Raw genomic sequence first — 13,874 nt, 5'->3', positions numbered from 1 at the left:
GCAATAGACAATGAGGCGTCTGCTTCAGTTGGAAGTACATGCTGTGAAGACAGGAAATAGTGAGGAAAGAGGCCTAGTTTCAAAGGGCTAACTAGGATACCACCATTCGGGAAGATATTTCACAGAGTGATGACTAGAGCAGGCAACTGGTCATGAGATAGTGGGACAGGGGCAGAGCAAAGCCACCATAGGAGAAATGAGATGAGAGTGTCTGAGAACAAGTGAGGGGAAAGTCGAGGACGATATGATAGAGGAGCAGGGGTTGGTGGGAGGTCAGAGCAGCACACAGGGTGTAGATCATTGAGAAGCTTGCCTTGGTTCTAAGTGTGATGGGAAAACACTAAAGGGTTTTGATCTAGAAAGGGTTTTGAGCAGTGATTTCCGTATTGCAAAGATTGTTCTGTAAGTTCTACTAAGCATAGAGTGGAGGGGCCAAGAACGGAATCGAGGCATCTTGTTGGAAGGGTTTGCACAAGCGGGAGAGAAAGATGTTTCCATCACAGGCAGGAGGCGCCCAGCAGTGCCCACGGAACTGTCTGCGTGCAGCGCCGTACCTGTGCTGCTGTAGAAGGCCAGTCCACTGGATGCGCTGAACTCCTCAATGAAGAACTGAGAAAGGGCGATGTGCTCCTCCGTGTTCAAGGACTTGTTGCCGTGTTTCCAGTAGAGCATTAGGTCCTCTTCATTGTAGGCGTCTACAGTAACACAGACGGTTCCTGTCTTAGAAGTTAGGTGAGGTCTGTAGCCATGTTTAAGCAGTTCTGAACCCCCAGTCTCTGGTTCAATGGCATCCAGGTGCTATGTATCCAAAGATAATTTCCAAGGGACCTAACAAACCAGCACTTCCAAAAGGAAACAAAGCCAAACACCAACCCCACATCCATCTCTAAAATCCCGAGACTGAAGACAGAATGGAAGTGTTTCTCCCTCTGTGATGCTTACAATTCTCCAATGTACCTATCTGTGTGCATTCTCATATGAAATTAAACCAGGCCTCCCTCAGGGTGAGGCCAGAGCACTGCCTCACACAGCCGAGTCCATACCTTAAAATTTCTTTAATGTACCTCTGTTGGATGAAATTCTTAAATGAGTCTTATGATTTTTTTTCTTGGGTTATAAAATGCTTGTAATAGATGTGTACAAAGGAACAGATGTGTAGATGGTATCCATCAGTTTTGTTCAACATTTAAGCTGTCTTATCAAAAATAAATATTGAGTAACAGTAATTGATAGGGAGCTGGAACAGAGAGCCCTTAACGGAGTTGGTGCTCATAGCTGGGTTCCTGTGGACTTCTAATAGAGAATTGGGGCTTGTCCAGGTTTAGGATTCCAGGACCTTTCACACGTGGAAAGTCGGTGCTAATGTCAGGAAGCTGCCTTTTTATTGCTATTGTGAAAAACACAGAATATTTATTTACCAAAGCATTTTCCCCTGAATCTTCTCATTTGAAAGACAATCTATCATCATCATCATTAGAAAAAAGAGAGGTGGTGTAACACTGAACAACAACACAATATAACTGGAAAACACGGTAAGATGGAAAAATATGGTATGATGCTTAAATGATTGCTAAACACATGCTTATTTCCCTGTGAGTGTGTGAGCGTGTTCCAACAATGATTCAGGCTTGTTTTACCAGGCAGAAAGACTTACAGCTTTCCAGCTCCAGAGAACAATTCTGAGTGTCCAGAGGAAACCTGCTGAAGTCCATAAAGCACATGGCCGAAACGGTTATCCTGTAACGGAGTAAGAAAGAGAACTGCGATCATTTCTCCATATGGCCCAACTAGCATATGAAGCATCTCATTGGTTGCTTGCTTTGTGTGCCTTTCAAGGATAATGAAAAGCAGGCCTGTCTGTCTTCCGTCCAAATAACAAGAAAGCAAACCCAGAAATGTAGGGATTGCTCAAGACAGATATTGATGAGTGAATTCTTACACTTGCTCCTGATTTCACCATTTCCTGCTAAGCTCCTTCTGCATTTTCTGGCGCTGATTTTTTTTTAGAAAAATACTTCAATGTTAGATGCTTTCTGTGGATTTAAACATGTTCTGCTCTCTAAAAGATGCAAAATTTAGTAGTCTGCAGTAAAAAAGAGTTGGGGTGGTGGCAATACAAATCTATAGGTAAAGGTTTCCTTCACACAAAGCACTAGGAAATTTTCCTTCTGGTACTGAGGCAAAGCCGGGAGCATGTTCAGCAATAGATCTACATGCATAACACACGATCCAGGAATTATTAAGGCAAAGGCTTGCATATTGATGAGGCTTATTTTTTTCTTAAAATTTCATATTCTCCTGGCTTCTCCTGGCTTCAGGCAGAAGCTGCCATCCTATGATCGTGCGTCAAAGTGAGAGCAGTGGTAGCCACAAGAGCAGATGAGAGGTTCCTAAAAGGCCCCGAGCAAGTCTGCAAAAACAAAGGCAACAGATGCTCCTGCCCGGTGCCCGAGTTACTCAGAAGAGTAGAATCATTTTGTCTTCTGTGACCTGAATTTTATTGTCAGTAGTCAAAGCATCAGTAACAGATGCTCTTATGTGCAGAACACATACTTAGTCTGGTGTGTTCCTAGTACATTAAAGGAAGTATTTCCTGAGCTTTTTATACCACTTGCTTCATAGTGTACATGCAGAAAGGAATGGCTGAAGAGGATTTTGGCTAGGTGGCTTCAGAACCCAACCTGGTACCAGGAGACCTGGATCTGTGCCTGGACTGGTTCTTTTGTTGGATTGAAGAGCTGTGCTCATGGCAGTTTTGAGTCCTCTTGAGTATGGGTATCTTTAAGAATGCCTCCAGAGTTAAGCTTCCTCAGAAAGACTCAAAGAACTCAGCTATTACACTCATGGGTACACCTGAGTGAGGAACACTGCACTTTATACAATGAGGATTAAAACAACCAGAGAAGGAGAAGAAGGCCGAGTCCAGGAGAGATCACAACATGTTTCAGTTGTCCTTCCTGGAAAGTGGGACATCATTCTGCCAGTAGTGATATTTATGGCACCATGCACAGAGTACTGGTGACCAGGAAAGGTCATGAAGGCCTTGGTGAGGAAAATGTTAGCTGACAGTTGACCAGCCAGATGAGTGATCTTAGTTTCATCCTCTCCAGAGGTGAGAATAATATCATGGAACAAGGAACATATGATAAACACCATGAGCATATACTCTCTGGTATGGCTTATGGACTCCAGATGAACAGAAATGCTCTTCTCAGGCAAGATAGTCCAAGAGATTAAAGGTGACTTCACCATTATCTGCCTGTCAAGGGCCAAACAGACTTTAGAATGTGCAAGGTAAATAAGATCCACAGAGTTTATTTATTACTGTTCAGCCTCTCATCAAAGTAACTTTAAAACAATTGGCTCTTTGGTATGATTCTGTTTTTGATTCTTAGTGACTTTTGACACTAGTGTTTATGAGTCTGATAAAAAACAGTACTGGAGTAGGGTGTGGCTGGAGAGATGGCTCAGTAGTTAAGAGCATTGATTAATCTTCCAGAGGACCAGGGTCCAACTCCTGGCACCCATGTGGCAGCTAACAACACAAGATCTGATGTTCACACACAGACATACATGCAGGCAAAACACCAATGAACATTAAAAAAATTAAAGAAAACAGTACTGCTCACTAATTGCCTTTATAGATTTTTATAAATGGCTGATGATAGCTACTCTGTGAATGATATTTCTAATGAAAAAAATAATTTCTCATTGCTGCTATAACAGCTAATCACAACATAAATGTATTTTTTCTGCAGTTCTGCAGGCCAGAGGTCTGATTAGAATCACTGGTCCAGAATTACTCTTGTAAGCCTTCTCAGGGGAACATCTACTCACACTGGTTGACACCACCTGTCCATGGCTTGGGATCTCATTGCCAATTCTTCTTTTGTGTTTATGTGATTTCCTTTCCTTTTTCTATTATAAAGATTCTTATGCTGCATCTAAAGCCCATACAGATACTACAGGACCATTTTCCTAAGTTGAGATCATCAATTTAGAGTTGGGTGTGGAGGCATACACCTTTAATACCAGTACTTGGGAGTCAGAGTCAGGCAGATCTGTGTTTGAGGCCAGTCTGTTCTACAAGGAAAGGTCCGGGACAGCCAGGGCTACACATAGAAACCCTATCTTTACAAACAAACAAACAACAAATAATTAACTTAATCACATTTGCAAGTATCCTCCCCCACATATAGAACAACTCACACAGTTTGCAAGGATAAAGACCTCAGTTTTTTTGTTTTTTTTTTTTGGGTTTTTTTCGAGACAGGGTTTCCCTGTGTAGCTTTGCGCCTTTTCCTGGAACTCACTTGGTAGCCCAGGCTGGCCTCGAACTCACAGAGATCCGCCTGCCTCTGCCTCCCGAGTGCTGGGATTAAAGGCGTGCGCCACCACCGCCCGGCTAAGACCTCAGTTTTTAAAACATACTATAGACCCTGTCTCAGATTTCCAGAGCATTAAAAATGCTAAATAGCTTGGGCATGTCCTTTTTTAAAAAGAATTTCTATTATAAGCCACTCTATATGCACAGAACTCATTTGGCTAAAATAAAATATGGATCATTAAAGATGAAAAGCCTATAACAGCACAGTGCTAGAATACATGTTTTAACTAAAACAAACAAAAAAGCGAGTGAGAAAATTTATGTTAACTTGTATTGTGATTATGCCTTCATATGACAAATGAAGGGGCTCACTGAAGAAAGTATTTTGCTAATTCAAGATTCTAAACTACCTGGTACAGTACGGGAATAGGAGGGAGTTGGTTAATAGACATAGGTTCTAAGCCCATTGTTTAGACATACCTAAACCTACCTAAACAATTGTGTTTCAGGGTTTTTAAGGATTTCCAGAATTCAGCTCCACTTTATTTGTCCAAACAATATGTGACCAGACTGGGAATATACAGAATAGAAAGAAATTCTTTAAAGTTTTGGGTAACAGAAGTGGGGAAAATAATCTACACAATCTGATTGTGCCCCAACCTTCAGTGTCAGGAACCAGACAGCAGGGCTCTTAGTGTGAAGAGAGACTCAGCAAGTTTGGTTTTGATGGCGTGGTCCAAGGAAGCCAAAGGCCACAGGCGGCTCTCATACCTGAGGCTGAAGAGAACGTTTCCATCTGGGTGTACTCGAAGCATGATGTTCTCCACTGTTGTGTCATGGATGAAGGATCTCTTAGAATGGACAAAGAAGATATCAGGCACCCAAATCTTTTGAATCAGTCTGTGATCGAAGGTCATGCTCTTGTTTGTAGTGCTAGGAAAGGCGAGCCTCTCATCCTTCCAATAGTGCCTGAGATAAAAAGTCATTGTAAAGTCCTGGGCACAGAGAAAAGGACCAGTGAGAACCAGTGTTCATATCATCACTTCAGCATTATGAACTCACCAATGGTCACAGTGTTCGTGGTCGTTTTAAGTTATTGTTTGTATTGTAGTTTCAGAGAGATGTAGGATGAGGCTAACCCTCACTTTTCCTCATACCTCTCCTCCACTCCCATCTCCAACTTTTTCCCATTTCCTTCCTTCCCTGCTTCCTGCTTCCTTTCTTTCCTTTCTACTTCCTACTTTTTTTTAATCATGGTCCTACTATTGAAATACAGTCCATATTTTAACTCAGGATCCTGTTGCCTTGGCTTCCTGAGGGCTGGAACTATAGCATATGCCACCATAGTTAAGAAAAATCTATGCAAGTATTCACCTTTAAATTTGTTTTTTATGTTCATCAGTTTGTATTTTTTTTTAAATGCATCTCCCACTAGATACTACAGTCGCACAAGAATTGCGTGAACACAGTATTTATTAGTGGAAAGCAAGTCGTTGGAGGTTCAAGGCTACATTTGATGCTTGGAAGATAGAAAGGATACTGTGAAGTGATGCTTTCCACAAGAATCACTTCTGAGGCTTGTTGAGATGCACACTCACTAGAAGCAGTTGCCAGTGTTCCCAGTTCAGAGAACAGGGCTCATTCTGAACTGGCATTGTGTACACTAGCTGTAATGCCAGGCTTTGCTGACTCTCCATGGGAGGCCATACCTTTTCAGAGGAAGGGATGGGGGGAAGGCTTGGGGGAAGCAGGAGGGGGGGATGAGGGCAGATCTGTGCTTAGTATGTGGAATGAATAAAAAATTTAATTAAAAAAAAAGAATATGGCAACAAGGGGTAGAAACCTGTGTTAGCATCCAGTTTCGCACAGTTCAAGGCGCTGAACTGATATCATGCATGCCAGCAGTAAGAATATAAGAATGAGGAGTAAAAACCTATACTAATATTATAGTAAAAAAAAAAAAACCAGACAAACTTTAAAGAATTTGAATTTTATATAGCATTCAGAAGTTACAGTTAATATTTTGGTTGGTTGAAAAGAAATTCCTATCATCCGAGTCATTGGGTCAGGATATAAATAATGTGTTTCACTTTTCTTGACTATATTTCACTTTTCACAATTGCTATTACTTATCTTTCTCAACCCAAATCCAACTTTTCTTAAACTGATGTGTGTAACATGACTTTAGTATTCATCGTACAAGATAAGTCTCAATTGTTTGCCCAGCTACAACCTAGGTTACAAAAATGTCCACTCTGAATTAACTGTGACCCTTAGCTGTGGGTGGCTGTGGATTAGAGTGAGGGCCAGAAAACAAACTGTTTCTTCAACAGCATGACACTACTTCCCAGGGATTTGTGTGGATTAGTGTATGGATTGGTTTAAGAGGCACATACTTGGAATGATATGCTCAGTCTGCTCCAGAGGTCATTGGTCAAACACTGAACATATGAAGTCAGATAGCTGATACCGGTGCCTGCCTTTGAGACATCAGTACTATCACTAGCCAATATTATCATGAGTACCAAGTGTAGATGAATTTATAAACAGTCTTATTAAATAAGAAACACAGAGCCAAATACAGGAGTGACAGCCGTAGAGATCAGAGAAATAGGAATAGTCACCAAATAACCTTAGCTCACCACACTGCTGCAGCTTCCCAAGAGAACCAGCTTCTTCCTGTCTAACTTGAGCCTTTATTGCCTTGCTGTTCTGTCTTCTCATTGGCTCTTAGACCAGCTACTTCACTTTGTTGTCACTGCCTGTCTGTACAGACCTCCAGGTCTCTATGGTTGGTACTGAGATTAAAGGCGTGTGCTACCACCACCTGACTTTTGTTTATGGCTGGCCATTATGTCCTCTGATCTCCAGACAAACTTTATTTATTAACATACAAATAAAATATCACCACAACCAAGCTGAAGTTTGCTGAGTGGAGAGTGAGACAGAATTTAAAGGGAATTTCAAGTGAGGCAAAAAGGATGAGATGATAATATATAGAACATTTCAAAAAGCTAACCTTTAGCATGAAGTGAAGTACAATGGTAAGAGGTCACTCATATTTGTAAAGTGTTTTCTTGTTGGGCATGATGAAACCAGCCCATGTTTATCTGAGACTGAGCACCAAAGTAAGCCTAATTTAGGGAAGAAGGACAATACCCAGTTTGGGGGTCTGTAGAGAAGAGGGGGGTATTAGGCACAGGCTAGTTCATTGAATGACTTAATTATTATTTAAATTCCATTTCAGAATTCCAATAGACAACAAGAAGTATTAATAAGAGCTGCCTTTGGGTCAGGAAGTGTGGGGATATTCTAGATCAGGCCATTGTTTTAGGGAGGTCCAGGGCACTATCATTTGGGCAAGTGCTGGGAAATAAACAATGTTTAACTTGAGGCTTTTGTGAACTGAATAGATATATTGGAGAAGAAAATTTTAAGATCAGATTGAGACATGAGTAACAAATGGGTCATAGAAGATTTTGTTTAGATATATCTATGTTTAGAATTTTCACACCTCCTCAAGTTTTCATTCATTTAGGAGGAAGAATCACTATAGACGATATATGATTAAATAAACAGCTGGAAAAGCTGTATGACTCAAGAACGTACATTCTTTAGTTCCCTTAAGAGAGTCTCGCTTTGCTCCCTTTCTCTCTTCCTCTCTCATTCTTTATCCTTAATTGTGGTATTGTCAGGTTTAGTCATATGTAGAATCTAAATTCAAAGTTATTTCTACAAAACAAGTATACATAGTACAGAGTACATGTCAAAAATTTTACTTAATATAATGAAGTATATTAAGTAAATATTAATATATATTAATATTATATATAATATATAATTTATATAGATTATATAGATTAATATATATAGAATCCATTGTATATAATAACAAAATTTTTTTCAGCTAGAAGCAAAATTTAGAATGAAAATACTTCAGTTTTTCCCTATTCATGGAAGAAGTACTCCTTGATTTTATTGAAGGCAAGTATCACACATGTGGAAGATTCACATGTGGACTCTCAAATAGTCAATCTCATCCTGGTTTTGAGTAGAATGTTGGTAGCTAGAATCTGAGAGGAGCAGGGAGGTGGGAATAGGCAGATAAACTGGAGCTAAGTTACAGCAGGACAGGAAGTCCCAGTGTGACATTATATAGGAAGTCCTGGTGTTGCATTACACAGAAGAATGACCACAGGTGCGTGTATTTCATCATCAGTGTGCTGTGTATTTCAAAAAGCAAGCAGAAATTTGAGTAGTTTTTACAAAAAGTGTGAGGAGATAGCCATGTTTTGATGGGAATACTGTGAATTTTATATATGCCTACCTCATAAACCACACAACTTTGACATTTCAATTTACAACACTTTTAACACCCCCTCACAAAAGTCCAGGCTATGATGTTTAATGCAGAAAAGAAAGGATGATTACAGTTACAATCTCAGATAATGCTAAGGAGCAGCTGTGTAACTTCAATGAAAAGGGAGACCAAATCTAGAGAGAGACAGAGCCTGGGGCCTAGGGCCAACAGGAGGGCACAGGATCCAACTAAAGGCACTCAAAGTTAAATCAATACAGGGGGCACTAAGATAGAAAGTACACCAAAAGACCCATAAACTGCATTTTACTTGGTGCTGGGTACCTGCAAAGAGTGTTATTTACCTGTGCACATAATTGAAACAAAGGGAACCCATGTAAAGAGGGCAGAAGAGACAACAAAATGGGGGGTGGGGGTGGGGGAGGGGCAACTCTTCTAGCATGGCTCCAGGGACAAACCTGACTGGTACTTCATGGGACTGAAGACAAGACAAACACACAAAGCAGAAATCTGGGATTGTGTGGTCCGGGCTCTCTGCTGGAGAAGCCTGTGCACCTAGGACCCTCAGCTTGTTTATTATGTAGACTTTGAAATGGACAGCACTGTGTTGTTGCATACAGCTGAGCAAGGAAGTCGGTTTTTACACACAGCTGGGCAAGCAGGCAGGGTTTAAAGTATACAGCTGGACCTAGGGGTCAGGTTTAGCTAATCTCTGAAGGAGCTGTCTCTGTAGGGGAGCAGTCTTCAGGCTGTAAGTGTTGGGGGATGGGTGAAGCCATGCTGGACTTTTCCTGCACATAATGTCTATATTTCACAAGTGGACCAGAAGAGAAGGCTTTGCCATCCCTCTATGGGTCTGAGGCTCTGGGCTCCTATCAATAGCATACAGTTACTCTGCATTTTCCTCACTCAGGACTTCTTCTGTTCCCTGGCAGCCATTAGGTGAAGGCGAAGGCGAGGCAAGGACCACTGAAAATGTATCTTAGAAAGGCGCTGTATTTGGCATGCAAACATAAAGGAAAGGGCTCATCAAAACCCAGACCACATAAAATGGACATAAAATAAGGAGGTAAAAAAAATCCACCTGGAAATGAGGCATTCAAGTACGAAAGCTGGGCCAGCATCAGCTCTTGCTACAGTAAAATACCTGCCATGCTGAAAATCACTTAAACGAAAAATGCTTCGGAAAGTTACCTAGACAAAGAGAGTCCTTATACACCAAACATAGGGAAAATGAAATGGAAAAAGTATGGTCGAGGCCATTAAAGCACCAAAGTGACTAAAAATGATGAAATCAGGTTAAAGAAGGGAAAGGCACAAAAAGCAGGTAGAGTGGGGTGGAGGACTGGGGAAGGCTGGAAGGGAGACGGATAGTACAAGGTCATTTTCAATTACTTTCTTTTTGAATTCACTTCTATCTGAAAATATTTACTTCATTATTTAATAGACATTCTACTAATAGACACTCTATTCATCCTGATACTTTACTTTCTCTTGTTTTGAAGCTTTTAAATGTGTATTCTCGTGAAGTTTTTCAAAAGTGGCTTTTCGATATTTTTAAATTTATTTTTCATAAGCTTTAGGTTCTTTATATCAGAGTTCAGAGCTTACAAGTCCAGGTGAATGGATAGTAATATTTTACTGGAAACACAAAATTTGAGAGTAAACATTTTTAAAATAAATCTTTTTGGTGTTTGAGCCGTAACATGTGTAGTTATGTCTGTAGACAAAAGTTTTGAATTTAATTGTATCCAACAATTTAGTCTTTCTTATTTTTTCTTCCCAATATGCATATGTATATAAAATTATTATATATCCACTTTTATATATAACTATAAATGAAATAGTGATTTTAAAAATAAAAAAAAATGTTCTATGAAATATACATTGGAACACAAACCATCAAGCTTGTCTATATTTCTATAACATACTGTGGTGATATTGTGTCCCCCAATATTGTGCACCCTAATAAACTTATCTGGGGTCAGAGAACAGAACAGCCACTAGATAGACAAAGAGGCCAGAAAATGGTGGCACACACACCTTTAATCCTAGCATTCCAGAGGCAGAGATCCATTCGGATCTCTGTGAGTTCAAAGCCACACTGGAAACAGCCAGGCATGGTGACACACACCTTTAATCTCGGGACTTGAGATCTCATGTCTTGCTTGGGAAAGACACATGCCTTTAATCCCAGGGAGTGATGGCAGGAAGCAGAAAGGTATATAAGGCGTGAGGACCAGGAACTAGAGGCTTTTACGATTTTAAGCTTTTAGGCTTTCAGCTGCAGTTCAGCTGAGATCCATTTGGATGAGGACTCAGAGGCTTCCAGCTTGGGAAAACAGGATCAGCTGAGAAGTTGGTGAGGTGAGATTGGATGTGGCTTCTTCTGTTTCTCTGATCTTTCAGCGTTTACCGCAACACCTGGCTCCAGGTTTGTTTTTATTAATAAGAACTTTTAAGATTCGTGTTACAACAAGCCATGAGATAACCAAAATTTTCAAAATTCAATGTGGTGATTATGAATCTTAAAATGCCCCTGTCTTCTGATATTGGTTATTTAGAGACAAACAGATTAATATCAACAGAAACACCTGGAAATAAAGCTCAGCATAGCAGTCTATCATCTTATGAACAAGGCCCTGGGGCTGAGATTTCATAGTTCACAAACTGTGTGGTTGTTTTTCTTGTGCACTTATTTTCAAACTGTGACAGACAGCAAATTTACCATGATATTCTGCAGGAAGCCATGCATAAGAAATCATGAGGCAGAAAAAGGGGAGGAAAGAATCTGAGTCTCATCAGGGGGAGAAAGAAGTGAATGGAAGAGAGAAAAGCAATCACAACCCTACTGTGGTGCAAAATAGGAAAGACTAATAACAGAAATGCCTGAAATGGCTTATTCAAAAACCAATGGTATCAAGACTATTATTTTATTCTTTTGAGAAAAAAGCTCAGTACTCTATGGGAAAACTCACCATGTCGACCTCTGAAATGCTGTCGATGCTTTCAACCTGGACATCTATACCTACTGGCACTGGGGAACCTTCCGAAAGAAAAATGAAAAATTTACTGAGAAATGCATTATAATCATTTTGGACATCTTCCAAAACCAAGAAAGACCATTGTTCAACAATTGAAGGTGATTTATTTTTCCAATATCTTTATTCATCATTTCCCCTATTTTCTATTGAATCATTTATCATACCCTCAAATGTAATAACTAAGGCACATGCACGAATAAATGCTACTCCAATCATGATTGCTCACTTGCATGGAAAATCCTAAAGATTTCCTTGTACAATATATTCTAGAACTGGTGTTTTCAGTTTTTTTATTCCATGTTTTGGTTGGTAGGGATATAAAAAGTAACAATGTTTTGGAAACATATGTAAAAACATGTCAGATCATGCATTTCATATAATAATGGCAGTTCAGTGAGTTTTATAGAGTCCTTGGCTTTGGAAATGTCAAATCCACTTCTCTACCCCACTGCCAGCTCTTTTCATTCATGAAGCAGTTGGTGGTCTAGAGATAGACAGATTCCCGAATGCTATACCAATGCTTCAGACTCAGACATGTTTCCTTGTAGATCAGCATCCTCGGAGGGCACTGGGGAAGAAGAACTAGAGACTTGTTCGATGAAACACACTCAGATGGAAACAGAAGCACTCTCAGACTATGGGGACTTCAAACTCAATGGCAGCTGGGGCTCCTGGAATGGGGTAAATGGCAACTTGTGGCATTTTCTAGTTCCACTAAGAAGGGATTTCAACTCTCTCTCTCTCTCTCTCTCTCTCTCTCTCTCTCTCTCTCTCTCTCTCTCTCTCTCTCTGTATATTTAAGGGGATTGCTGTTAAGTAACTTTATCATTTAGTTTTGGGTATAAAATTTGATCTGATGGATGTTGACATAATCCATATGTTTACATATAATCTCTGCATGCATTTTCTTACTGTAATAACTCATTCTCATTAATCGTATTGCCTTGTTGAGTTAAAAAGAATTTTCAACTATGAACCAATAAAGATTAATCCTGCACAGCTGAGTCCCAGCTGTTTAATCAAGATGTTGGGATTTAGATGAATCCATCCTGAGAAGCTTCCATACTTGGCTAAAGAATGACTGAGTGTGTTGTATGTGACACACATATGAACACAATTCAGCAGCCTTCTAGATGCATAATGCAGTATAAAACAAGCTAACTCCTTTGATACTCTTCTGGGACATCATTAATTCTTAATGTTGCGTTTATCAACAACACATTCCCCTTTTGTTTATTATCATTTGCTACTTAGAAGAGTCTCTGCTAGCCAGGTACTTGGCCTGTCACTCAAATATCTTCCTGTCTTACCCTGTATGAATGCCTTACTTGTGTCCTAACGACCATCTTCTTAGCATATGGGATCAGTTAACTTGTATGACATTCATCCTATAAATAGCATTGTTTACTGCAGATTCTGATTCCACATGAACTTGGGAACAGCTTAGCATTATTCCTTTGCAGGGCTCAGCATTGGTGATTTTCGCATTTGCCCTTTTTCTTGAATTAATAATCAAAATAAAAATTCATGAAAACATCCATACCTCTACTTGGCAATTCATGGTGAATAAATCTTCCTATTAATTCTAATACTGTGAGGGAATGAGATTTTGAAAGGTCTTGAAGAGGTGGCAGAATGTGCTGGATAAAGCATGAGCATAGCTTCATCACAGTTACATATTATGGAGCAAGAAATACCTCCAAAGTTTGGTTTCTTCCAATGTAAATTCCGCACAGAGACAGTCAAAGAGTTCCACTGCAAGCCATAAACAGTATAGTTTATAGACTTAAGAGACTTAATTGGACCTTAATAAATTATTACTTGCTCAGTTAAGCAAAAATGCAAGCCTACCTTTTAGAATTGCAGGGCACTATTCTTAATTAAACACTTAAACAGATAGGTCATCACTTAAACACTCAAACATATCATATAAGACACACACACACACACACACACACACACACACACACACCTGTAGTGATTTCCCATCACTCATTTTCTGATGAAGCCAGAGAACAGCTTGGATTTAGGATTTTTTTAAGGACAATTGGCCATTTGAGTCCATGGGTTTTATATCTGTGGATTTAGTCAACTTCAGTTAAGATATTCACATCTGTCTGTGAACTGAACATGTACTTTTTCCTCACCATTATTTTCCAAACAAGCCTTACTAACAACAATTTAC

The 13,874-nt window shown here is 39.8% G+C and overlaps 1 protein-coding gene across 1 annotated transcript in view; it reads right to left on the bottom strand.

The window, feature by feature from the left end:
* The window catches only part of Gabrr3 (gamma-aminobutyric acid type A receptor subunit rho3), a 56,910-nt gene that overhangs the window by 25,566 nt on the left and 17,470 nt on the right, over positions 1–13,874 (bottom strand). The window contains exons 3-6 of the mRNA XM_006981605.3: positions 11,624–11,691; positions 5,099–5,322; positions 1,655–1,737; positions 555–695 (exon numbers count right to left, since the gene is read on the bottom strand). Coding sequence (XP_006981667.1) covers positions 555–695; positions 1,655–1,737; positions 5,099–5,322; positions 11,624–11,691 — 516 coding nt within the window. The remainder of the gene's footprint in view (positions 1–554; positions 696–1,654; positions 1,738–5,098; positions 5,323–11,623; positions 11,692–13,874) is intronic.

This window comes from Peromyscus maniculatus, chromosome 12 (genome assembly GCF_049852395.1).
Source record: "Peromyscus maniculatus bairdii isolate BWxNUB_F1_BW_parent chromosome 12, HU_Pman_BW_mat_3.1, whole genome shotgun sequence".
NCBI lineage: Eukaryota > Metazoa > Chordata > Mammalia > Rodentia > Cricetidae > Peromyscus > Peromyscus maniculatus.
This window is presented reverse-complemented; position numbering and strand designations above follow the sequence as displayed.